Source organism: Symphodus melops, assembly GCF_947650265.1.
Source record: "Symphodus melops genome assembly, chromosome: 18".
In the NCBI taxonomy this organism is placed as follows: domain Eukaryota; kingdom Metazoa; phylum Chordata; class Actinopteri; order Labriformes; family Labridae; genus Symphodus; species Symphodus melops.
In genome coordinates, this window is record NC_136708.1 from 5,557,256 (window position 1) to 5,583,938 (window position 26,683).

The 26,683-nt window shown below is 38.7% G+C and overlaps 1 protein-coding gene across 1 annotated transcript in view; it reads left to right on the forward strand.

Moving 5' to 3' along the window:
- The window catches only part of col22a1 (collagen, type XXII, alpha 1), a 58,176-nt gene that overhangs the window by 11,766 nt on the left and 19,727 nt on the right, over window positions 1–26,683 (forward strand). Inside the window, exons 5-37 of the mRNA XM_079368499.1 lie at window positions 1,853–1,964; window positions 3,414–3,537; window positions 3,868–4,143; window positions 4,286–4,366; window positions 5,476–5,592; window positions 5,705–5,749; window positions 5,865–5,927; window positions 6,143–6,181; window positions 7,800–7,853; window positions 7,951–8,004; window positions 8,333–8,386; window positions 10,119–10,172; window positions 10,247–10,291; window positions 14,165–14,218; window positions 14,336–14,389; window positions 14,896–14,931; window positions 16,540–16,569; window positions 16,867–16,920; window positions 17,093–17,146; window positions 20,536–20,589; window positions 21,234–21,287; window positions 21,411–21,464; window positions 21,567–21,620; window positions 22,529–22,582; window positions 22,710–22,754; window positions 22,842–22,904; window positions 24,208–24,261; window positions 24,429–24,470; window positions 24,687–24,740; window positions 26,019–26,072; window positions 26,154–26,207; window positions 26,302–26,355; window positions 26,482–26,535. Of these exons, the coding sequence (XP_079224625.1) occupies window positions 1,853–1,964; window positions 3,414–3,537; window positions 3,868–4,143; window positions 4,286–4,366; window positions 5,476–5,592; window positions 5,705–5,749; window positions 5,865–5,927; window positions 6,143–6,181; window positions 7,800–7,853; window positions 7,951–8,004; window positions 8,333–8,386; window positions 10,119–10,172; window positions 10,247–10,291; window positions 14,165–14,218; window positions 14,336–14,389; window positions 14,896–14,931; window positions 16,540–16,569; window positions 16,867–16,920; window positions 17,093–17,146; window positions 20,536–20,589; window positions 21,234–21,287; window positions 21,411–21,464; window positions 21,567–21,620; window positions 22,529–22,582; window positions 22,710–22,754; window positions 22,842–22,904; window positions 24,208–24,261; window positions 24,429–24,470; window positions 24,687–24,740; window positions 26,019–26,072; window positions 26,154–26,207; window positions 26,302–26,355; window positions 26,482–26,535 (2,144 nt within the window). The remainder of the gene's footprint in view (window positions 1–1,852; window positions 1,965–3,413; window positions 3,538–3,867; window positions 4,144–4,285; window positions 4,367–5,475; window positions 5,593–5,704; window positions 5,750–5,864; window positions 5,928–6,142; window positions 6,182–7,799; window positions 7,854–7,950; window positions 8,005–8,332; window positions 8,387–10,118; window positions 10,173–10,246; window positions 10,292–14,164; window positions 14,219–14,335; window positions 14,390–14,895; window positions 14,932–16,539; window positions 16,570–16,866; window positions 16,921–17,092; window positions 17,147–20,535; window positions 20,590–21,233; window positions 21,288–21,410; window positions 21,465–21,566; window positions 21,621–22,528; window positions 22,583–22,709; window positions 22,755–22,841; window positions 22,905–24,207; window positions 24,262–24,428; window positions 24,471–24,686; window positions 24,741–26,018; window positions 26,073–26,153; window positions 26,208–26,301; window positions 26,356–26,481; window positions 26,536–26,683) is intronic.

Genomic DNA, 26,683 nt, shown 5'->3' on the forward strand with positions numbered 1-26,683 from the left:
TCAGAACGGTGATTCTCAACTTGTCTAAAATCAGGACCAACCAAAAAATTATGTGAAAAATTATTTGTGGGCACACATTTAATTTGCAATCCACTGAAAGTGGCTCTGCGACCCACATCTGGGTCCCAACCCACCAGTTGAGAACCACTACTTTAGGACATGCAGCATGCAGTATTTTCCTTTTATTGTTTCGAAGCACATAGATATGTTCCTTCACATACACATAAGCAATAAATACTCTCCACACTGCTGCAGCAAGAGTGTCGTGCTCCATGAGAAATGTCAAGTCTATCTGCCTCTGATTGTGAATTGACAGCCAAGAGAGCTGTGGTTTGAGTCAGACTTGTATTTATCAGGGGCTGTCTAGTCTGACCCCTCGGGGCACTGAGCACACACAGGAGGCTGCAGAGTGTCTTTGCAAGTCTGAGCTCACTATCTACTGCACATATGTTGCCGTCTGCTCTGATCAAAAGAATGCTGTGCACATGCTTTGCCTTTCCCAGTCAGTGAACTCATCTGGCTTTTCCCGCAGATCGACCCATTGGTCGTTTTTTTGGCTGTCCAAAATAACTTTTTAGTTTGATTATACACTATACACAGCCAGTCTAAATTATAGCTTTGCTCTGAGATGGCCTGCAAACAGCCACAGAACGGCACAGTGAGGGACTGTGCACGAACTCAGCTCAGTGACAAAGACACTCAAAGCCGGTAAAATACACAGCTGCATGCCTCCCTGAGAAAATGTGATACTTATAATCCTTAAACGTTTTTATACAGTAGGCCTATAGTATGAAAATATGGAGTGCTGGAGAGTGTTGAAAAAAACATTTGTTTTTCACTCCAAAATTTTACCACATGGCCACGTTGTAAATTCTGGACTTAAGCTCTGATTTCAAAGTATCCTCAAACCTTTTAGTGTAGACTTAATCATCCGACTTTATCTGCCTCATTCCAATCAGCTGCATGTATACTCTGATGATAGGGGGAAAATAAATGGCCAAAATGAGGGTTTCAGAGTCTAAAAAAAGTTGCCAAAAAATAACAGTACGCCTGGAGACACTTGGTGACCTTTCCCAATGAATAAAACAGCTGTGGCTGGTGGTTAATCCCCTCACTTATTCAATGAGATATAAAGGTTTTTTTTGTTTTTTTTTAACTGATATTTTTTGCTCTGTTGCTAATGGCACATGGGGCAGCCTGCGCTCTTTACCACCTGTTTCCAGGCTATTTCTAATAACATCCACTAATCTGTTGCCAGCTTCTCACATTACCACCTTAATAATGTTCCGGTTTTCTTCTTAAGCAGATTAGTTCACTGGTGTTAATTTTCCCACTGGAAACATCAAATCTCATAGATTTCCCTGCATAACTAGGCCATACAGGAACATGTTGAGTCCGTCTTCCCCCTGTTGGCTCAGTAAGTCTGCTTTCAGTGCCCAATCCTCACAATGAGACCACCAGCTTTTCCGCAAGATCTGCTGGACAAGCTGGCAGCTTTAGTGCTTTACAAGCTCTCATCCTGCTGGCATTGCCATAGCAGCAGCACTTGTTTGTTGTACAAGGGAGTGTCCTTTCTAAACCACCTAAATATGGTCTGTGGTTATACCACTTCAAATCACTCGCTGCATGGCTATACACACACACGTGCGTACACTCTCAGACTAACATGAGGACCTTATACCAGCCGCTTGCTGAAGGGTGTGGAGCTACTGACCCAATTAAACTTCAGTATATCCTAAAATGTGACAAAACCATAACTCAACCCCATGACTCAAGAGCCCCTTGTGTTGATGTACGTGTGTGTGAGAGATTGTCTTGATTCCAACTAGGCTGTTTCACTTTATCGCTGCAGGGTTCGACCTGATGGAGTACTTCAATGTGAAAGATATTCTGGGAACCAGAGATGATGATGGCCAGAGCTCTTACGTACGTCTTGGCACCATGCCGATTGTACAGCAAACAGAGTAAGTGACCTGACTGTTATACTGCAAATAGATAAAGACAGTGGCATGACAGATGCCACACAATTCATTTAAAAACAAATTGAACCAAAAGTCAGGGTTTAAAGCTTGTTGAGATGCAGGAATGTTTGCAGTTATGTCATCTATCTATCTATCTATCTATCTATCTATCTATCTATCTATCTATCTATCTGTCTGTCTGTCTGTCTGTCTGTCTGTCTGTCTGTCTGTCTGTCTGTCTGTCTGTCTGTCTGTCTGTCTGTCTGTCTGTCTGTCTGTCTGTCTGTCTGTCTGTCTGTCTGTCTGTCTGTCTGTCTGTCTGTCTGTCTGTCTGTCTGTCTATCTATCTATCTATCTATCTATCTATCTATCTATCTATCTATCTATCTATCTATCTATCTATCTATCTATCTATCTATCTATCTATCTATCTATCTATCTATCTATCTATCTATCTATCTATCTATCTATCTATCTATCTATCTATCTATCTATCTATCTATCTATCTATCTGTCTGTCTGTCTGTCTATCTGTCTATCTATATTGTGAGCCCAGCACTAAACAACAAAGTTACAAGACTGGGAAGAAAAAAACGTCTTTTTAAGTGGCAGAAAACTTGGGCAAAACCAGGCTCATGATGAACAGCCATCTACCAAAACTAATTTGAAAACAGGGATGGGGATAAGCGATAAGATGCAGGAAGAAGGATAGGGACAAAAAGAAGAGAATACATAGTAGCAGGCCATCCCCACCAATGCTCCCGAGGAACCAACATGACATGAGAGCTCAGCTTTTTACACGACTACTTACTTAAGAAATCAATCATTGTCAATAACTTCATGATGATTTAGAAATTATTTTATTGAGTAAAATGTTTTTTTTCTTCCTCTTAACAATTAGTCCATCTGTTGTCATTTTCTTTTTTATTCACCCATCTTTAAACACACCAGTATCTCTAAGCAACTGTCTGCTTTTTCATAACTGTGTTCTACTTAATTACGGCCGTCTCTCAAGGATAGCAGAGCATTGCTTTGCGTTTTTAATTATATCAATCACAATCAAGTCTGTAACACCATGGAATATAAAGAGTTTAATCACCATGGATTTTAATATAAACTGTCCAACTAAGTTATCAGCACTTCTTACATCCAGCCATCCATTATCTAAACCACTTTTCTAGTGGTGGGGGGCCGGAGCTTACCCGAGCTGTCATTGGGTGAGAGGTGGGGTACACCCTGGGCTGGTCGTCAGTCATTAGCACTTCTTACTGTGGATATTAACAAATAGGAAATGGAATTTCCTTAAAAACAGACAAGCAGCTATGAGGTAAAACATAGAGTCTTTGTTGGATTTGGGGTTTTACTTAGCTCACTAACTGTAATGGGTTCACTGCAACTTCATAACATAAGCAGCATTTGTGCTTACAATAACAATATCATTTTATTCTGCAGGGACGTGTTTCCTCAAGGGCTGCCTGATGAATACGCCTATGTGACAACGTTCAAATTCAGGAAAACTTCGAGACGTGAGGACTGGTACCTCTGGCAGATTTTCGACAAATATGGCATCCCACAGGTGGGCTAACGGAAAGGAAATCATTATAAACATGACTAATAGGTGCCTGCATTTGGCCAGTTCAAATATGAAGTTAGAAAAAGGCTGACTTTGATTCAGAGCCTGTCATTATGAATGGGCGTTAAATTTGGAAATATGTCATGATTGAGAGTGATTCACTTTGTGAAGACAGAGAAAATCAAACCCAGACTTGAGTGTCTTTGAAAGGAAGTCTTAAATTATAGCACTTTGTGTAATTATATCAATATCATAATTCTCCTAAACCCATAAGAGGGTTGTGTAATCCTTTACAGCAGCTAACATTAGCATTATGTGCCTCGGACCTATCAGGTGTCCATCCGCCTGGATGGTGAGAACAAGGCTGTGGAGTACAACGCTGTGGGACTGACCAAGGATGCTGTCAGAGCTGTGTTCAAAAACCAAGAAGTCGACAATCTGTTTGATCGCAACTGGCACAAGATCGCCCTCAGTGTGGAGGCCAAGTCTGTGTCTCTGTACCTGGACTGCAAACACATCCAGACTTTGCCTATTGAAGAAAGGGAGGACATTGATATCCAGGGCAAGACAGTGATTGGGAAGAGGCTATATGACAGTGTGCCAATAGATGTGAGTGTTTACCAGCAGTTGTGTACGTTTTATTACATTTTTAACCTCCTCATGTCCATCATAATGGATTTTCAATGTGCATAAGTGAAGATTATTTAAAGTTTAAGATCGCTTTATCTAATGTCTGCCTCTGTTCATGCAGTTTGATCTACAAAGAATGATGATTTACTGCGACTCCAAGCATGCAGAGTTAGAAACCTGCTGCGATCTACCCAATGGACCTGTGAGTATTGTAGGCAGTGTCCCAAGTCTCCTGCCAAATTTGGGCAAACCATTTCCGCTTCTGCCCAGCTTTTCATAAATCAAGAGAAACCAACCCATGAGTTTGATATGACTATAATTTGCAGAAAAGCTTCAGTTCTCTGCAGGTACACGGAAAAGTAATTTTAGGCTTCTTCAAACCATTAAGCCATCTTAAGACAACAACTAAATCACAAAACACAGGAAAAAGATGTCCCCTATATGCAACCAAGCTTCATTGCTAAAACGTGTCTTAATTGATGTCTATTAAGTTGAAAAATGTCTTGAGACAAGGTGGTAACTGGGTCGAATGTTTATTAAGAGATATCATGTGCAAGCTTTCCAGTTTTCAGAAAAATAATGAAACTGCTGTGTGATTAAAGAAAAAAAAAATCTGTATATAAAGTCTGTTTCTATATCTTAAAGTTAACATTATTAATATAACAAGGGACTAAATCCATCTGGCTGTGGACACTTCAACCAAGTTTGTTGAGATGTTCTGGAGCAGTCACATTTTGTATTTTTTTATTTTGAGTTGATCTTGCTCCACTCAGAAAGGAAGTTTAGTTTTTAAACTTGAAACATTGCATTAATCAGTCTGGCATTAAAATAAACCATTGAGAAGTTTTCCCTTCTCATCGCATCATCAACACAGCTCTATTAGTATGAGAGCACAAAGCAGAGGTGCATAAAGTTTTTCTTGACAGTCAGATGTAAACTAAGGGCAAATTGCATGGAGCAGGACAACTTTTTGGCTTTCTTGCACCTGAACGTATATTAGCCCCGTGTATTTTTGTGAACTAAACCTTGCAACAAAACAAGTGTGCCTAAGTGATGCACAAGCTATAAGAAATTGTAATTTTTCTTTTTTTGTTTGATTTTTTCTCATTTTTCTCAAAAGCTTTGGACAGTTCTTCCTGTGGAGGACTCATGCATGCGTGGAAATGTAGGGAAAGATTTACAGGGAGCGAGTGTAGGGAGTTGTTTGAGGAAGTGCCCCAGCTGCATAATGCTCCCCAGATCCACCCTCCACCACACTATCATTGTCTCGTTTTTTGGTTCCTGACTGTTGGTTTAAATATGTACTTTCAGTGCCCAAAGAAAGTTGTTACAGAGGCCCCCCCTGTGCAGATCCCCACTCCAACCCCTACAGTGGCAGAGCAACAGAGAGGACCTCAAGTAAACTGCTCTTGCCCTCAAGGAGTGAAGGTAAAGCTACCTCATTTTCCCTGGCTTCATCCCTATCTATGATTTCAACGGTTGAGTGGGAATCAATTCTTTGATGGCTCTGGAACATCCTCTGTATTTTCATTTCTAACAGGGAGAGATTGGTGTGACCGGTGCAGCAGGTCCTAAGGGTGAAAAGGTCATCTACCTTTGCCTTTTAGCACTGTATTGTGTGTGAAATCAAAAACTACAGCTTCAATGTGTCCCCAGAGTTGTTTGTTCTTTTATTTCATTGTGTGAACATACGGTTTCAGGGGGACTCTGGCCTCAAGGGCGACGTGGGACCAACTGGAATCAAAGGAGAAAAGGGAGAAACTGTATGAAAAATTGAAGTGTGCATATTTACAACCACTGTTTACCTCGTTATGGAGAGATATGTTCTTGTAGATTTACAGAAAACGTGTAAATCAGTTTAAATCAAATTGTACATTTTTAAAAAGAGTTTAGATTGCATGCCTTCTAGCTATTATCTCATGTGCTTTTATTTTCCTGCCTCGACAATAATTGATCCTGATTGATTAATTATTTGCAGGGCAAAGTTATCTCTGTCAAAGGTGACAGAGGTGAGAAGGTAAGTAAAGCTGCTCTTCCCGACTCTGCATGAGCATCAAGTCTGTGCATATTTCATTTGCATGTAAATCTCCTGTTCATCCTGAAAAAACAAAACATGTCTTCCCTATCTTTCCTTTCTGTTTTTCCCTTTATATACTATTTTACATTTCAACTCTCGTTTGTGAGGGAGTGGCCAAAGGAAAAAGCACTTTGCTGTGATCGTCAGAATTACAGGACAGGTTACCACAGAGGATGTGTCGCTGGAAGGCAGGCCTACGCAGATGCCCACCCAGTTCAAATCACAGCCTGTGTGCTGCCTGGCAGTGCCAGCTGGGAGCCTCGCAGTATTATTTATTGCGAGAGACTAAAAACTTTGGCAAGAATCATTCGAGCTGAACAAAAAGGGACATTTTTAAAATGGCCGCAGGAAGTCTGGGAGAAAAGAGATGGTCTTTAAATTCATGTTATTTACTTTGTCGGTAATAGTTCTGAGAACGAATGCATAAATGCTTTTGGAGAATAAAAGAATCTAAAGTAGATGCATCTATTTTTTTGTGAAATATTATTCTAATGCTGGTATTAAAGTCAGACCACAAGCAAACTCATTTTCTTATAAACTAATTCTCTGTTGTTGTTCTTGCTGCTAAAACCCAAACTGATTTGATAAAAAGGCATTAAATCAAATTTAATGCAGAGCATCCCTGTTGCTTTTCTATTTCTTGCCCTCTGTTTTGGTATCTGTCTTCACCGCCTCCCACTGAAGGCTGCAATTTTGTTGTTGTAAACTTTCGTAAAGCTGATGAAAAGACATGACGTAAGCAGACTTTCAAAGCTGTTGTTATAAATGATGGTCTGTCATCCAGATGCATTGGCTGAAAGTGAATATATACCACTCTGATTGCCTCTAATTGCATCTTAACCTTATGGAAACAGGCACTTGTCCATGTGCCAGTGTCATAGATGATATCTTCTCTGTTAAAGGCACAAGCGGGCCTTTTCCCTAATCTCTCTATACAAGCTCCTACACTAATTAAAGGGCAACCGCCTGTGACTTGTAAAGTGGTTTTTAAAGCAAAGGGGAGTTTTGTGGTGGGCAAAACCTTGTGGGACTGTACAATTAAACTGCTGTTACTGTTCACTCAGTCCTGCTTTCAGAAATCCAAGGGATTCCTTGGCAAGTCATACTACATCAGTGCACAAACCAAAAGTGAAACACTCGGGAGACAATGGGAAGCCATTGTTCCTTGAACCTTTGGATGTGCAACTCGACCATAGTCGGTTTTTGTGGAGCTGTGGACAGCTCTTAGCATATTCTGGCTCCTAAACATTTACTCAAAAGTTTGTTTGTCTTTGTTTCAATGTCGACGTGTGTAACCCCTTTTGTTCTGTGTCTAATGGTAACATTTGTCTTTTGTCCAGATGTCTGCACTACTGTTCAATTAATCATGTCCAATAATAACCTGTAACATGTTTTCCTTTGTTCCACTGTAATTCTCCGTTCGTCATGTACTAATTCAAGTTTTGTGTTGCTATCAGGTTGATACTCTGACAGCACGGCACCAATCCCTGTAACGCCGGCCCTCTTGCATGCTTATATATTACAGAAAACTCTGTTAATTATTGCCTTCTGTTTACAGGGTGATAGAGGAACATTAGGGTTAACAGGTGCTCCTGGAGAAAAGGGAGAGAAGGTGTGGCACTGGAGGACATCTGCAGGATTTCTCTCATATGTTCAATCTTAAAAGGTCCCTTTCTGTTATTAATTATGTGTTTCCAATCATCCGACAGGGACTTGGAGGTTTACCAGGTATTGATGGCTTATCTGGAGACAAAGGAGACAAAGTAAGAAGCCTATTTTTAGATATTTCAGTCATTGTTTGCTGCAAAAAATCTATCTATCTATCTATCTATCTATCTATCTATCTATCTATCTATCTATCTATCTATCTATCTATCTATCTATCTATCTATCTATCTATCTATCTATCTATCTATCTATCTATCTATCTATCTATCTATCTATCTATCCATCCATCCATCCATCCATCCATCCATCCATCCATCCATCCATCCATCCATCCATCCATCCATCCATCCATCCATCCATCCATCCATCCATCCATCCATCCATGGCAATAAAACTGTCCTCTGTATGTCTTCCTGGATATAGGGTGCCACTGGAGTATCTGGAGAGCCAGGGAAGCCAGGTCCAGCAGGATTAAAGGTATGTAATGAGGTCTTGCATTATAAATCGTGCGTGTCAAGAAGTCAATCTCAGTTTGAATGTTCTCTAATTTACTTCCTAAATTCTGCCATAAATTCTGAAATGTACCACACTGAAAGGTATAGACAGCTGCTGGTGGCCTGTTGTAACACAGCCCACATGGTTGATTGAGGATTTTAAGGCAGCTTTAAGGCAGGTTTTAGGTGAGGATTAGGCCACTGCCGGATCTGCCCCTGCTGTCCAAGGAAAACTACCTGAAACCCATCCAGCTAATCCGCCTCACTACTACACCCAATATTGTTATCATCATGGAATCTTTTTAAATTATTGTTAAGCTGAATGAGGCTCATATGATTAAATGAAACACATTTAGCGCTCTATTTTAATCACGTGTTAACTTGTAACAATGAGCCCTAATTTTAAATCCAATCCATATGCATTTGCCTTGTTTATTTACTTTTAAGATAGTTAGTTGGGTCCAAAAAATTAACAATACAATTGTCCAGAAAGAGGAGTTTTAGTTGACTTTTCTTTGGATGAAGCTGCAGCTGGGGAAAGAGCCAGGATGGAGGAGAAAGCAGGAGTGCTGGCTTGGGTGTGGCAGAAGGATTGTGGCAGGCTGCTTTACCCAGAACTGAAGGAAATGATTGCCCCCTTATGATAAAACACAAAGATTACTGACCAAGAAAACTTAAAACGAAATCTTGCATTCTTAGCAAAGGGAAAATGAGACGGAAAATGATCCCTCCTTTTCTCAGCTTTGATTTTAGATATAGTAAATACAAATCAGATGTCCCTTTATGCAGCAGGAAAAAAATAGGTGCCTTACAGTAAATAACATTAGGCAGCTGTGACTCAGCTGAGTTGGTTTTCCTTCAATTGGAAGGTTGGGAGTCCAATGCCTATTCCCTGCATCAATATGTCTTGTGCAAAACACTTAACCCACCATCATTGGTGTATGAACGAATGAATGGGATTAGATACTAGTTTAGATGGTCACTTTACATAGCAACCTCTATCAACAGTGTGTGAATGTGTAGGTCTGAAAAAGCGCTTTGAGTAAGACTAGAAAAGTGCTGGGGTAACACTATACAGCTTTATCATTTACATTTATGTGAAATATAAAACTGTCTCGTGTGATAAAGGTCTATTTAGTAGTTTAGTTCTTTTAATATGTCATCCAATTAACAGGTTAGTTACAGAAGCAGCTCCGTAAAGAGGCAGAGATAAAACCATAGCATGAGTAAAAAGGAAGCATAAACTTTCAGAACATTGGTCTCTACAGCTTGAAGTAATGGCCTTAAATAACAGCTAGTGAAATAGCTATTCTTAGGCTTAATAGCAGTTAAAAACAACAACGCCCACTCTGGTGTATTACATCAGAGTGAACACCCTCTAAAAGAATCTCAAAAAGACAAGTGAATAAAAACACCTTGAAAATGAATTTCAAAGGACAGACTTCCTTTATTCTCGCAGGAGCAAAGAATGAAAGCCAGGTCAGAGGTCAAAGTTCAAGACTCTTACATGGGGGGGTTCACTGACAACTGCTGTTGCTTTTTTGGAGGTTTCAAGTTCCTTAGTCAGGTACTACAATGTCTTACATTGATTCAGCTCTGACTCAGCAGTCTGCCAGTTGTCCTTTGTTGCTGTGCTGAGTCAGTAAGGGTGACACTTTTAAAGAGTCCCAAGTCATAACATCTTCCAAGCTGATGTTGTTCAATTTGTATTAAAGGGAATTCAAGGGGATGCAGGATTGGTGGGCCTGCCAGGTCCTAAAGGAGTTACTGTGAGTATATAATGAAATAACATTTATATTTGTTACTTTTGAACAAACATTAAGATGTTGTTTGTTTGTCGTAGGGTGAAGCTGGTACAAAAGGTGAAAAGGGAACACCAGGGGAAAAGGTAAGAATTCAGAAACATGATGTTTTATTGACATATATGGGATCACATGTGAGTTGCTCAATGTGTTAACTGGACTGGTTCTACACCTGTGCAAACAACCAGACAGCTCTCTGACATCATCATTAAGCTGGACTAAACTGCTCCTTTCCAATTCACATTTTTATGTGATAGTAATGAAAATCACATTAAATTAATACCTGTTTCGATACCACCACAACAACTGTATTAGGCACCCAATGGGTATTTTGTTTGTATTTAAATACCACAACAGTGAAGACAGTGCTCTGTCTCTTCTAGTGGCATCTTTTTTATTAAAAATAGGACTGGAATTTGCACTTTTCCTAAAGTTTAAGTACTTGCTGACACTATCAATCATTAAAATAACGGATATTGTAATGTTTTAAAAAATATTTGAATACAGAACTGGGCCAGTGGAAACTCAGTCGTAGATACTTTGGTTGGGAACAGGAGTGTTGCCAGTTTATGTCCTGATGTGGACCAAAATATGGAAGTTGGCCTGGTCGTTTGAGAATGGCCTGGTCACTGCCTGAGAACTGCTTAGGCACCCTTGCCTTGAGCAAGGCACTGAACCCTCAACAGTGTCGCTACCCCATTCTGACATCTATCCACTGATGCATGTCAGTGTCAGTGTGTGTGTTCAGTCCTGTATGTGTGAAGCATGCAGAAATTTCCCCTCAGGGGTTATTAAGTAAGTAAAAAAAAACAGCACCTAGTAAGCAAACTAACTCATTAACCATTAAGGGCTATAATGATGAAAGATAATTGACTTACAGCAGTTGATAATTTTTAGTATCACTGAGGATTTCTGTTCCATTCTTGTGCTGCCCCCACATTGGAATACTTGTTGAAGCACAAAGACATCAGAGACTGTGATTGGTTAAACTACACGAATGAGAACAATCATCCAGCAACATGTCCAACTTTGCAAAATCATGTTTTTGTGATTGAAAATTGTGGTCGCTGAGAAACAAGAGAAAGTCTATTATTTACTTCCCATGTTTTACCATCCTTTCCGTTTGAACCATGTGGTCAGATTTAACCTGTAATAAATAGTTCATAATGTAAGACCTGACGACAGGGTTAACTTCTGAGAGAGACCATTCTTCTCAGAGGAACTGAGAACTGAGAGGCGTAATTGTGCAAACAGATGTTGCTCCCTTGATTTACTCTCCACACTTCCTGTCTGGGAATCTGTGGGGGCTTTTGGCTATAATGCAGCTTATTCAGGTCAACTGAAGCTTTGTTGATGTCTATAGTATCCTATGAACGTCTAACACCTTTTTACGTCTGGCATGCCATTGATTTTAGTCAAATAGGTCAGTGAAATGTTATCAAGCATCAAACAGTTTCCCACTCAAGTCAAGTTCTCAAGATGTTTTTGTGATCGTAACGTTGGTGACACAACAAGACACAGATGTAACCACAGAAGGAAGATGTACCAAACATTTGTAACATAACTCTTTTATCATGCTCAGATGTTGAGTTGGATTTATATTCAAAAATGTGTTCAGGTAAATCCAGATTCATTAAATTGATTAATTTGTCGTGGGATTTGTCTATATGTTGCAGGATCTAGGCATCCCAAAGCTCCATTTAAACATGCATCGCAGGTTTGGAGCTGTCAGTCAGCCAGTCAGTCATTCAGTAAACAGTTTCCTGTAGGTAAAATCTGGAAACATACTTACCCCAGTCGAGAGACAAAGAGAATATGTGATTTATCGTATCCACTTTTGGAGGAGGTCAAGGCAATGTTTACACACTAAAATGTTATGGATGTGTTACAGAACACAGTGCTATTAAAAACAAGCATTGCCATCTAGTAGTAATGTCTGTTAGTAATGCATGCCACACAATTACAGAACTTAAGTTCAGATAATATCTGCGCTGAAAGAATAACATCTTACTGGCCATATTATCTGTGCAACTAACATGTAAAATGTTAGCATTATCTGCACATTCTTGTTAGACATTTTTTGTTCAATTTAAAAAGTAATTTTAGCATATTTTTGTATACATATTATGCATAGCTATGTTTTTAGGGTCATCAAAAACAGAAATGAATCTGCTCTGTCTAAGAGCGTGTTGGATGATAGCATAGCCCACTTCCTTTCTTCGTCTTTGTTGTATTGATCTAACTGAAGTCGAAGACTTTGGTTTTCTAAAATACAGACCATAATGTTTAACTTGCTAGAAAAAGAAAAGCTGGAGAAGAGAATCGTTTCCAAAAGACACTAAGTTCAGTGGTTTCTTTCTGGGCAACTCTTTGGTACCAAATATACTCTCTGTCCTAATTTAAAACAGCTTAAGATAGTACATGGAGATCAGAAAAAAAAACATTAACTTAACACCACTAACTGTTGAGCTAACAATGGCCCATAAAAGCCAATGTTGAGATCCAACCAAAGCTAATGTAAGCAGGCTACGTCCGGCTACGTCCAAGTCCGTGGACAACATTAGGTTGACAATTAACAGTCTGCTGCTGAAGCACTTAACATTGAATGCGGCTTAGGTTGACTCCTTTTGGAAAACTTGAAGTCCATAATATAAGTCCAAGGTAAGCTAGTAGCTAGTGAAGGATAAAAGTTGCTATTTAATCCTTTTCCTAAATGTTGTTAATAGAAATCTGACTCCTCTAAATAATTACCTCAAATCTCTGCGCATTCTTTTGATGGGATGAGAGGAATGACTGAAGACGTCTCTTTCAGGTTAACAGAGTTTATTAACCGGATGAATCAAGAATAGAAGTTACAGAGTCTCTGGGTCATTTCTTTTTAAGCAACAAACTATTTGAGTGATTATCTATCAAGGCCCACTGAACCTATAAAAGTGGGTGAGTAATTAACTATTCAGGGCCTTAAACTAAACCTATGTTTGATTTGGTGAGTGATTCAGTTTAAAGGGCCACATCAAACACATGTTGGAATGTGCACTTCTGCAAGCCCTCTTCACAGAATACCTTTAACCTTTGAACTAAAATCTCAAACAATTAGATTAAAACACTTAGAGTAAAACATGATATAATAACTGATATAATATAAATGTGAACAACAATCATCCATACAATGGATATCTAATCATTCCTTTGTATTTGGTGATCAAACCTTTATTCAACACTACATTATGGCAGTAAACACTTTGATTATAAGCAGAAAAAGGCCTAATTTTCTATCACTAGTTAGCAAACTTGCTTAGTAGGGTTACACGTTTTGAAAATATGGCACAGAGGGTGACATCAAACCCCCACGTATTCCCGTTCACTGAAGTAATTACATAACTTTCAACAGGCGGCATGTACCTTTTAATGTATCTTTTGCACCATTCTATCATTCTAGGGGTGAATAATGAGTTTTGTGAGAACACATGTTTTGGCCTGACTGACTGTGTTAGCTGTTGAAGGACTTATGTGACTCTGCAGGCTCCGAGACCTTAGACTTAGCTGTTGGTACCTAAATCTCATTTACTTCTATTTTTGCATTTGCCTCCCCACTAGGTGGTCTTTTGCCTCAGATTTTCTGCTGATAGCAAAATAGTTACTGCCTTTGTTTGTATGGTAGCTTTAGATGCTAACAATATGCCCAGTTTTGTTGCAAACTAATTTAAAACAAGTCAGCACTATTTTTCTATTCTGTTGTGTTATGTGTTATGCAGCAGCCTGTACGTCCAAGGCAAATTTCCTTCAGGACTAAATAAAGTAAAGTCTTGAATCTTGAATACGTTTGGTTTTCACAACAATAAAAAAACATGACGTGTAGACACTGTAATTTTTTGTATAAACTAACCATTATAATTACATCTTTATGGTATCCAACAATTGATAATATATACTTTTTTGTAAACTTGTTTCCATTTTAGGGCTTGGCAGGTATTGATGGATTACCTGGCAAGCCTGGGGTCCCTGGGAAAGATGTAAGTTGTTGTTTTCTTTTGAACACCTTGCCATCACAAACAGACCTCACATTCATACTGTAACAGAATAAGTGGGTCACCTTGTTGCTAATTAAGCTCTTGTCGAAAATCAATTAGGGGTTGAGAGGAATGGTTGGTGCACCCGGAGCCGGCGGCATTAAAGGCATCAAGGTATGTGTTGAGCAAAACACAATGTTCACTTGTTTAGAATCAATTTAATGAGGATTTTGTCGTAAGCATGATGATGTATAAATCATTTCACAGTGGCATTGTCATTTTCCCATGCTCTTCACTCTCCAGACATTCCTCTGTCTCCTCTGTGTACCATCAAAGTCAGCCCACTCATTTGTCTGAGAAAATGAAATGCAGAGTTAATTTGTCTGTCTATAATTACCGACTTTGATGATTGTTCCAGTGGTGAACACATGCTTACACCACACCCATGTGCATGCACGAGGATGCACGCATACAAACATATACACAAGGAATTGCCATTGTGGTACTTTACACATAAGTTTTCACTGAAGGCTCACAATAAGTACATACTTAAGCACACGTCATCTCATAAATTATGGTTCTTGCCATATCATTATGACATAACCTGAGGCTCTTTACCCTGAGAGTCTCTTGATTCTAATGAAGGGGTTTACATCTTTGCTGTGTGCACTGTGTCACAGGGGGAGAGAGGCCTTCCCGGATTACCTGGGGATGTGGTAAGTACTAAAAATATCCCACAAGGATAAAAGAGACATATTGTAAAGATTACAAGCTTGTTTAGTTGAGGAACATTATGGAGTAATGGAGTTGGATGTATTTTATTCATTTTTTATTATTACTTGAAATGAAATTGGTAAAAATGGACAAAACTGATTGAACTTTTGTATCAAATGGAATCACATACATTATTATTGCTTCTGTCTAAACTTTTTTTTTGGCAAGTACTGTTCTAAGCGACATAAACTATTTCTTGTAAAATAGACAATACAAAGAGGCACAGTGCAGCAATGCTCCATCGGTATCTAACCAAGCAACACCCTAGAAACTATAAAAATAAAACATGAGCTTCTCAGTGGAGGGTTAAAGATTGTTGTAGTAAGCGGCTGTTTACACCATGCATTATAGTGCGTCATTAGTGATGGGATAAAAAGTTGACAGCACTTCAGTACGGCATTTACATTTTGCATTAACAATGCATCTTCGCTAAGTACTTGAGATCAGAGTTCACCTCCCTGCTTTACAAGAAAATAAGCGTAACCTGTCCATTTAAGAAAACTAAATGCATCAACACCTAGAGGGAGGCCTCATTGTTCTCCATGAACAGAGGACGGTCCTTAATGCCACCTAGGACACATGAGGGCACAGACAGCAAAACTAAAGTGGATAAGTTATGGCCAAAAGTCCTTTGTACAGTACGTGGTCTAAGCTGTCTTATCTCAGTCTGTCCTCAGAATGCCTTCACACCAAGCATTAGGCTGTCACATGTCTCAGAGCACAGAGGAGGGATGTTAATGTAAAAGAGTAAACAGCCTCTAAGTCTGACGTATTGCTGCAACTTTTAGAGGACGACTACATTTTATTGAAATCCATCAGTCATGTAGTATCTAATCTGGATTTACACTGGCTGTGAACTAAAGTTTTCTTAAATATTAATACTGTTTGTTACAGTTGACAGTTATTGCAGTAAACAATTGCTTGAATTTTTAAATTTTAAATATCTTGTAGATGAATAAGAAATAAGAATTTTTTTAAATTCTTATAGTCTTATAGAATACATACATATTTTGTAATAATTACTTTTAAAAAAAACCTGCTGTACTCCATCGTACCTCAAAAGTTATGCATTCCTCACTTTGAGAAACCTTGAGCTACATGTGAATAATAAACTACAAATCATTACTTATAGCAGTCATATTGTTTCACAATTGATCTGTTGTTTTCAAAGTAAAAATTAGATTATTTTTTTAAACTAGCAGATCATATATGTGTTGTCTCTTGGAAAATGGACTGAAAATGTTGTAAACATAATGAACAGGTGGATCTAAGTTCAAAATAATAGTTTGATATATGAAATGCTGTTCCATGCCTTTTTTATTCTTTAGCTATAAGAAGACAAGATAATGTGACAGAGGTAGTGGTCACTATCTTTTATAGATGCATCCTTACAGTTGTATTTGTTGTCAAATAAGACATGAAACACTAACATTGGCTGGTTACCATGCTGTGTTCTTAACCTCTGTTAGATCGTGACATAAAGGAGATGAGAATATTATGATTTTAAAAAAAATTGTGTGATATTTGATGAACGTTTTCATTTATTTCAGTATCAAAAAGATGGCCTTCAGGGTGAAAAGGTGAGTTAGCGTTTCATAATTAACACTTTGTTTTCCATTGTGATTTGTTTGCATTAGGACAGGTACATTTATATTCAAATACCACGTGATCGTTCAATCAGAATTTAAATGCTGTTTATAAGGAACTAATAATCTTGTTGCAAGTTGTTGATGCAGTGCTCATTTATTTACTGCACATTTTTCGTCTTAAACATAAAACAGAGCAATGTTGACTGCAATCTCTTAATACAGTCATAAGCTACTATTGTAGTTATATTGACACATGTAATGAATACTTCTGTTTTTGACCTGTTTTAGGGAGTTTCTGGACCTCCTGGGCCTCCAGGGGCTGATGGTCCCCCAGGGCCTCCTGTAAGAATCATGATTTATTTCTTCCTTCCTACAACGTTCCTCTTTGCTGTTGTTCAGCTCATGTCATTTTTGTTGTCTTTGAAAGGCCTTCTGTTCAGATGTTGCACTGAACAGTTAATTAAAACACCAGTTGTGCTGTTTGACCTGTAGCTGAACATATTTTCTTCCTCAGGGTCCTCCTGGTCTTCAGGGGCTACCTGGAAGTCCTGGAGAGTTTGGCCAGAGGGTAAGAATCTTATTGCAAAAAAAAAAAAAAATGTCCTCACCAAATGTGTTTACCACTTTAATGCTAAGATAACTGTGCCTACACATGTTCATCACAATAACTGGTTGTTGAATTCCTGCAGACATCTTTGATGCAGCAAATACTCAAGTAGAACTTTTTTGAAAACTCTAATTTTTCCTGCATAGAAAGTTATTTGATGTTGAATGAATTGCTTATTGCACACAAAAAGATGTGCATGTTTTCTAACTGGCAACATGACTGGCAAAGTAAAACCCGAAGTTGCAATTCATATATATTTTGCTTTGCTTGTGCAACTGGCATTTTGAGTTTAGGCTAAATTCTGAACTTTGCTCAGGTTTAATCCAGGGCTACAATCTCTCCATCATAATGACATGTTAGATATGCCTCTTCCTCTATTGGAAGGCCATTGAAGACATATTGGGGGACTTTGTTGTAAATTTACAAAGTTGTAAACAGTTGTAACAGAGCCTAATCAAAATATAAATATTAGGCTACTGTAGGGCTGTGATGTATAAATTATTTTAAGGGCTGTATAGGCTACTGATTAGAAATGAATACTACTAAAGGTCACATATTTTACTCCTTGTCAACACGTTTAAATAAGTCTCAGAGTGACCCAAATAGATACTCTACCGAGCTGTGGGAGTGTCACCCACCTGGGGGAGAGGTTACTGCCCTTCGTAATGGGGCAGCGGTAGCTCAGTCTGTAGGGACTTGGGTTGGGAACCGGAGGGCCGACGGCTCAGGTCCCGGCACAGACCAAGTTTGGTAGCTGCCTCTGCATTACGCATGTCTTTTACCAAAAATAAGATTAGCTAAACAAAGTAAATAATTGCCTTAAATTCACTCACACTTATTGAGTATATCGATCTGTGTATTGGTCAAACACTGAAAAGTCAACTGTGACTTAAAGCGCAAGATGTAATCTTTTTATTTTTTAAACAATTGTAGTGCAGTCCATGATCTTATACTGGCATTACTGAAAGCTACTGCTTTTTGCCTGGTAGCAATCATTTCTAAATAGTTTTTCGTCATATCTTTTTGTGCTTCTGAGTTTTTTCAAACCCAGTGCAGTTTGGGCAGATACCTGTTCAATGTTTCTGCCTCTTAAAATTAGTGAAGTGTAAAAGCACTTTGAGTAGTCAAAAGACTAGAAATGCGCTATACAACCTCAGGTATATTTACCGTTAACCCCAGTTTACTGATAACACTAAATCTCACCTAATGTTACTTGAATCAATTAACCAAAATTCTTATGACAAGGGAGAGAAAAAACAATCTACATAAAAAAATGCTTTAATGCAAAATAAGTCTAGAGCTGCTGCTGTGTTGAGATAACATTGGTTATGATATTGATTGCTTGCATAGAGTCTTGGGATCATGTGCTATCTACTGGCTTAGTCTCATTTTACATAATGCACTAAAGCTGTCGACAAAACTCAAATTAAATAACTTCTTCTCCAGAGAAGCTCTATTAGGACAACAAAACTCTGATGTACAGTAATTGGAAGTTGAAACTGTCGTCCTATTACCATATTTATCAGAGTCCAGTGGGGTTGTCTAGATTGAAGAAGACACACATTTATTCCTTGTGCTAATGAGAGCTGATTCTGTAGCTTTCGTTCATAGAATAATCTAAAAACACCGTCCCATGTCTCGTTCCCCCCTGTTTACACCACAGTGGTCCCATCATGCACAGCAGTTCGTAATTAAAACAGTCACAGAGGTTCTACATAATTGCTCGACCAAAACACTTAACAAAGAGAGTGACCTTCATACCATCCCTCCAGTGGGAGCAATTAACTTCTAATCAGCAATGTGTTGGAATCCAACATTTGCAGCTGTTCAGCAGAGCCAAGACAATCCTCTCCTGGCTGCAAATGAAAGACTTTTCTGTCACCATAATGACCTTTGTTCTCAGCCTGACGAGCTTCTCTGGAATCAAGGATTTTCTCACTTTATTAAAATATAAAGAGGGCTAACATTGAGGTGGATTGTATCTAGAAAATCCTACTTTGTTTATGTGCTGTATAATTCCATATGAGGTCATGCTGAAGTCCCGTTGGAAGCTTTCCAAGGCAAGACTGTCAAAAAAAATAATAGACAGATGATGTATGCTTGAGCATTTTTCTGCAGCTTCTGGGTTTTTATACCTCAGCTAGTGATGCACCGTGCGATGGAGAGGGGCAAGGGTGAGGTCAGATTAAGAGCTAATACTTTGATTTAAACTGCATCCAGTGTTGATAGAGTTGGCTTTATGGTTGAGTTGGTTTATACTGAGTCGATCTCACTTCCGCGGCAGAAAAGCTCTTATCAGTCATCCGTGTAACTGAAGATGAGAACAGTCCATTCACCTCTTCCCTAATATGACAGTAAAGGGCAGCCTGAACTGCAGTTTGAATAGTCTTTAACAGTTGAACTGGACAGCATTAACAAACTTGGGGCATGGGGCATAACATGAAACCAGGCAATGTATTTTTAACTAGCTTGTCAAACAAAATAAAGCCTATATTTAGACAGTTCACTTTTAACTGTTCAAAGGGATTTTATCAAAGGGTGACCACATCTGCAAACCTCAAACCTAACCCTTTAGCACACCATACATTCATGCATGACTATATGTACATGTTTCAGGGCTTTGCACCCCCACATTCTCCCTGAGCTCTGAAGAGATGTTGCATTTCAGCTATCTGTTAGCAGAGACACTGTTTGCTGTTAGCATACTGTCAGGCTTTGACAGAAGGAGCTGCACTGACTCAATGGTATGCAACAGCCTTGACTGTGAATCACTGATTGATTGACAGTAACTGTAGGAGTGTATGTGTATTCATATGATTGGTTTATAATTTTATTTATTTACTTATTTTGGACACTAGTTGGTGATAATTGATAATTGACATTTGGGTTAATTGGTAAGCTGGTATGGTTGAGTGTTAATAAGTCACAAGTGAACAGAAAATGTGGGCATAGGTGGTGGGAACATACGGTTCTTATTGTAAACAACACAACCAAACAAACGAACAACAACAAACATTAGTGTCAAAAACTTTCCATACACCTATGCAAGTGACTAAAAGAGAGATTAGAAATGTGCACATTAAACTGTCACTACAGTAATACAGATACAGATAAGCAAGTGTTGCTGTGTTAGGGAGTCTGATTGTTTACTGTAAGTACTGTAGAGCTATTTGAATGATATAGGACACCCAGAAGAAAGCAGTGATGAAACCAAAGTGTGAAAAGCTAGCACGGATATCTGTGTCTTTGATATGCTCTGATGAGGTCAGATGAAACGGCTCACTTTATGCATTGGATTTGTCTTTTTGTATTTATTTTTTTCATCAATAACTAAAACTTTTATCTTTCAGGGGAAAAAAGGTGAAAGTGGATTGCCTGGAGTGGACGGCCTTCCTGGACCTCCTGTAAGAACACTTTCAGTGTTGTTGCAAGCTAAATGTACAGACAGTACAGTCTATGCAAACTATGAATACACCTTTTTAAAATGACCTCCTTAGAGTGTACGGCTCTGTTCATACTTGGAGCTCAATGAAGTCTTGTTGAGAGCTAAGGAAAGTTAATTTGACGTTCGACTTGAGTGGTTTTCCCAATTATTGATGTGACCCATAAACTATGTAATTATTGCTCTCTCAGAGGTGTCTTTAGCGTGTGTTTTAATGGAGGGAAAATAAACAGGCCAGATCAAAACCAACAGGTTATGGTAATTAATTTTTCAAATTACTCCCCAGAGCAAAATAGAAATACACCTGCCGTGTGTAGCGGTATGAAGGAGAATCCTAGGGTGAATTTTCTTTAAAAGATGCTTCACTATCTCCCTCTAGTGGCTGATCTGTGGTACTAGTCCATGTAATAATCTGTTTTATTACTATCACTTTTTTGGTCTTTTTAAAAAAAAAAAGAAAAGAAAAAAGGGCAACACATTTTTGTTAATTCAGTGCTGAATGGAGCAATGCTTTTTTTTTTAATCAAGAATATTATAACTAATATTTTATCAGCTAAATCATTATAATTCATCCATCACTGATGTGATTTTTTAAAATTCTTGCAGGGTCCTCAGGGTCCATCTGGGACACCAGGAAACCAAGGACACACTGGACCTCCTGTAAGTAAAAAAAATCAGGACACATCAGGACATACTAGTTTTTACCTCTTGTAATTGTTCTGCAATGAACAACTGTCTGTGACAGAATAATCAACATGTTTAAATACATGTTCCTTCATGTAGGGTCTACCTGGTGAAATTGGATTTTCAGGAAAACCTGGAGAACCTGGAAAACCAGTGAGTTGGCCCTTGGTACTTTTAGTGATTGGATTTGAATATATAATTTCCTTTCTCTGAAAAGTAAATGAAGTGTCAACCATTTCCTTCTTATTTTCAAAGGGTCTTCCTGGTAAAGACGGTTTGGATGGTCTTCAAGGAAATGATGGAGCAATGGTCAGTTTGGTCTTGAGAATGACTCCTTTTTTTAATCCTATTTCCCTTTGTCCTGGGCTAACATTGGCCTCCTCTGCCTGGCTCCATTCAGCTTTTGGAGCTGGTGCTTATATGCTATATGAGTCTGACATTACTGGCCTGAAGCCTGGTTTATATTTTTTCAAAAAATCAGTGTCACAATGGTCCATGTCATTGTAAGCAAAACATACATATGAATTGACATGGTTAGTTCTCTAATACTCTGCCTACAACCACTAAAAGGCTGTTGGGTTATTTATGCTGGTTATATCTCCTATATATCTGCCTGTTTGAGTACAGACTGAATCATGTTGTATTATGTTCGAGCAGGAGCTGATAAATATTAAGCAGCATTTTATTAAACTGGCTTGGAGCATTTTATCTTTATCTTAGAAAAAGGCAGTGGCATCAGAACAGTTATAAATCCTTAAAACACAATGCTATTCAGTCGACCAATCACAGGACAGTTAAGTTAAATAGGCCCGTCTTCAACATTGATATCACAATAAGGCTTATGCCATTTTATGAAGAGAGGGTCTGTATTTTTAAACAGGATATAATTTATTAAAACAACAAGAAACATGATGTAGTTGTCTAAGTAAAGTATGAATTTTGGATGTAAGAACATTTTCATTATCATTGTTTAATTATATGATGGACAGTGTTTTTCTATGTGGCCCCCTGTGAAGCGGAGCCCCTTATAAGGCTGTGTTTTTTTGTCTGAAGAAAAAGCTTATTCAAGACAGGTTTATTTTATCAAAAGTATGCTTGTACAGTGTCACTGTGCTTTGGAGTTAACTTAATTGCATGCAGTAATTGTGCAGATGTTTCTAGCATACACACATTTCTGCAGGTTAGACATCTCGATTTTAAATCTTTTGTCTCTGCAGGGACCCAGTGGCGAGCGTGGAGCAGATGGTTTTCCTGGCAAGCCTGGGCCTAAGGTACTGTCATTTAATCCTACCCAGAAACACTCTCGACACTACTGCAAACATATGAGGCTTATGAGATAGCATGAGCATTTTCCATATGCAAATCTGACATTTTAATGGTTGTGTATTTTGTACTAAGGGTGACGATGGGCCTCCTGGACCCAGAGGACCTCCAGGGGAGAGAGTGAGTTAACAGCTGTTCACCTTTTTTGGATTAATATATTGCAAGATTATTATGTACAATGTCTCTTTGTTTTTTTTCTTTTTACAGGGGGAAGCTGGTTCTCCTGGATCAGCAGGTGCAGTTGGATCAAGGGGAGACAGGGGTGTTCCAGTAAGTGTGACTGTACCCCTCAGAGTTATTTTTTTAACAACCATGAAAATTATGTTAATTTCCACCCTAGACTGTATGAAAAATTAACCTAGCAAATGTGACATCATTCGTTTTTAAAGCTTCGAATTTGACGTATTGAAGTCCGCCATCTTCTTATGTCTTTAGCTAGAAGTGACCAGGGCTGTGTACTTAAATACATGTCACCCAATGTACTTCTGGTCCAAGTTGCTTTCGATGTGCTAGCATCAAGCTAGGTCTACCACCGGTCAGTAAATATAATTTAACAACAACGCTGTTAAGTATGACCAGTATGCTCCTGTTTAAAACTCAAACATCTTTTACATACACAAAATTGCTCAGTAGGATTTGGGGTCATACCACATACTCAATGTGACATCACATTAAAGTATGAATTGTAGGAAAAGTATGTGGTTTCGGTCACAGCCTACGTTTTAATGATGATATTGTCAATATTGTGCAGCCAGGGAAGAGTGATAGGTGAATAAAAAGGATAACCCTAATTTGGCAAGTAAGATTAATTTTGAATTATCTGCAATGTAATTAAAGTAACTCGACCGTAGTATATAAGAATCAAGTGATTATTTCTCATTTGCTCCTCCAACTTGACATCATATGCAACCACTAAAAATCGTACACTCCTGGGGATTAGAAAGCTTTACGTTGTCGGTTGGAGACTTTGTCCACTTATTCAGTAGTTCATTCAGGGTTATGGATTATTTTACAAAATATACTGTATTGCTGATAGTAGCCTAATGGGAGGCAGCGCTCAGTGGAAGAATCGGTCGTCTTTTAACCAAGGGTCAAGGGTTGGACCACATATAGAAAAGTCCTTGGGCAAGACACTGAACCACTAATTGCTTCTTCTGCTTGGTCAGCAGTGTGGGAGTGAATTAGCTAATACTGATGGTCACTTTACGCAGACGCCTGTGCCATCAGTGTGTGAATATAGTCAGAAGACTAGGACAGCACTTTACAAGCTCAACTCCATCCATAAAGCTTGAAAGCATTGTGTTATTTCTAAAACAGTGCATGTTGGGACATCCTCATAATATGTGGAATTTTCTGTTCCACATAATTCTTCTGTTAAAACAAACTGTAGTAGAACTAACTGTTCCTAATTGACTGGGTATCCACATGGGAGCCAGAGGCTTCTGGGACCACTTTGAGACACACTGGTCTTTACTTTCTAGTTCCACTTAGAAAATATGCCTGGCTTCATGTTTATAACTATTAATAAGGTATGTAGACTTTTTTAAATATATATTTTGTTCCCCTTTCATAGGGAGAAAGAGGACAGGCTGGACCATTTGGACCAAAAGGGGAAAAGGGTGACAAGGTAAATAAGAAATATGGCACCTATTAATGTATATTAAAATGCTATATTCTCCAACTGTTTTACAGTAATCACAGCGTGTTCGTCTTTCTCAGTAATGGACATGCTGTATTAGCTGTAATAAGGTTATTAGCATGCAGACAATGTGACCATATTGTCTCTTGCCTCAGGGTGAAGTGGGAGCAGAGGGACCGCCCGGCGTGCCAGGAAATGTAAGTGACATACCTGCTGCTCTCTTTGAATGTTCACACACTGTAGAGCCACGTTCCAGCAATATTTCCGAAAAACTGTGATCATAGATCATACTGCAAACAATATGAGTTTTTTCTTTACAAGATGAAAGTTGAACCTTCTTCTGCTCTCCCTTTGTCTTTCCCATCTCATTTTTTTCTCATTAAAACTCCTATATTTACTGTTCTCGCTTCAAGGGATTACATGGAGTAAAAGGAGATAAGGGCGATCAAGGGAATCCAGGAGAGCCGGTAAGCTATTCTTGCTTTCTTCTCTGTAAGGCCAAACATCATCTTGTAATAGGATGCAGAGTCCACTAGATGTCAGCACAGATGTGGGAAGCAAGTCTGTGACACAACCCTGCAACGAGAAAATGCTCCAAGGACTTCTTAAGATTGATCATTTAAATACAACTGTTGGAGACATATAGGAACAAAGTTTATAGCTCTACATTATTTTAAGGGTATAATGCAATATACATGGCATATTTAAATTAAAGTGGACCTGGAAGCTGTATATAATTCTTATCTTATGATATTTACTATCGCAAACTTTTAAAAAACGTTCAAAAGTGTTTCATCTGTGTTTGAGTTCCTCACCTGCTGATGTCATTTAGTAATAGAGCTACCTCACAATTCAATTCAGAATGGATTAAAAATATTGGCTTTTTAATAAATAAATTTACCTTTGGGCAAGTATGTCTTTGTTTGAAAAAATCAGAAATAGGGTGAGAAATGGCAATATCTTGTGCCCGCCTGCACAAACCAGGGGTTCAAAACTTTTCATCCCGCAACCCTTAAAAATAATGAAGTGACAGACTGTGAGACCCTGTCTGTCTCTGGAAGTCGTTAGCATTTCACGTTTCACACAGCAGCACACAGGAATAGGCCTATCCAAACACTGACATTAGAACAACACTACAGCCTTAGCATAATTATTTCAGTGTGCCTTATTAGTGACAACGAGCACAACAGATACAGCCCCTACATTATTACAAATGTGGACTTTCATTTCAGCACAAATCTCACCAGGACTTTTTCACAATAAAAGGGTAAAATATTCAAACTAAAGTCCTTTCAGATTTATATTTCTTTTTCGGAAGGCATCTCACAACTCCCCTCCGAGTGTCTAGCAACTCCCTAGGGTGTCCTGACGCCCCTTTGGGAACCGTAGGGGAGCCATAGCCATTTTAGTAATCTAAGACATTGCTGCTTTAGGATTTGGGCTGAGGATTAAATTGTTAGAGTCAGTAGTAATTACCAAACTTTGGAGTTGAACTGAGTATCGCAATAGTACAGTATTGTGGACCAACTATCATGCTACGGTACGTATGGCACCGTGGGTCGGGTGTGTCATTGCATCCTTTTTCAATAGTGTCACAGAAAATTGTAGAACACCTTATTCTATGAAACCCAACCTTCATCAGTGTCAGTAGCCATCTGAACTCATTAATTTAAAAAACAAAGTTTTCTGAGAAGCAGGATACTCTACTTATATACATATGATAATTAATATCCTCTCTCTAAAAGGGTCAACGAGGGTTACCTGGTGAACAAGGATTCAAGGGACCAGCTGGACCAGTGGTAAGAAGCTTAGGATCCTCTTCCCCAAATTCACTATACTGTAGGGTAATTAGACTGAAACTCATTACCCTTTTATTATAGGGACCAAAAGGTGACAGTGGACCTGCAGGCGAGACAGGGCGTGCTGGAGACCCTGTGAGTTGTCTGTTATAAAGTCATGTATAAATTAAGGCCAAATAAGAATGATTGTTGAGGAACTGTAGTCTAACTGTTGATTGGTTCCTCCTAGGGTCCACCTGGCATAGCTGGTCCTCAAGGTTCTCGTGGATTACCAGGGAATGTGGTAAGTCTCTTCACTAAATGTACTTAGGGATTTGATATGATCACCTGCTAGTAGTTCCTGTAACTTATCTGTAGAAAAATGAAAAATACTATTTCTGTATGAAACTGAAAACAGTTTTTCTTCTAGGGCATACCAGGGATCATTGGGCCTCCTGGTCCAGCTGGGCAGAGAGGAGACAAGGTCAGTACTTTGTCAAAATTAGTACAGTAAATATTTACTCCTTTGGTTGGGTTTCTGGGCTCGGTTTGGGTTTCAGCACTAAAGTCATTGACATTTTTACAGTCCTTCAGAAACAGGACTTTAGGAGTTATTTATAGGGACGTGGGTA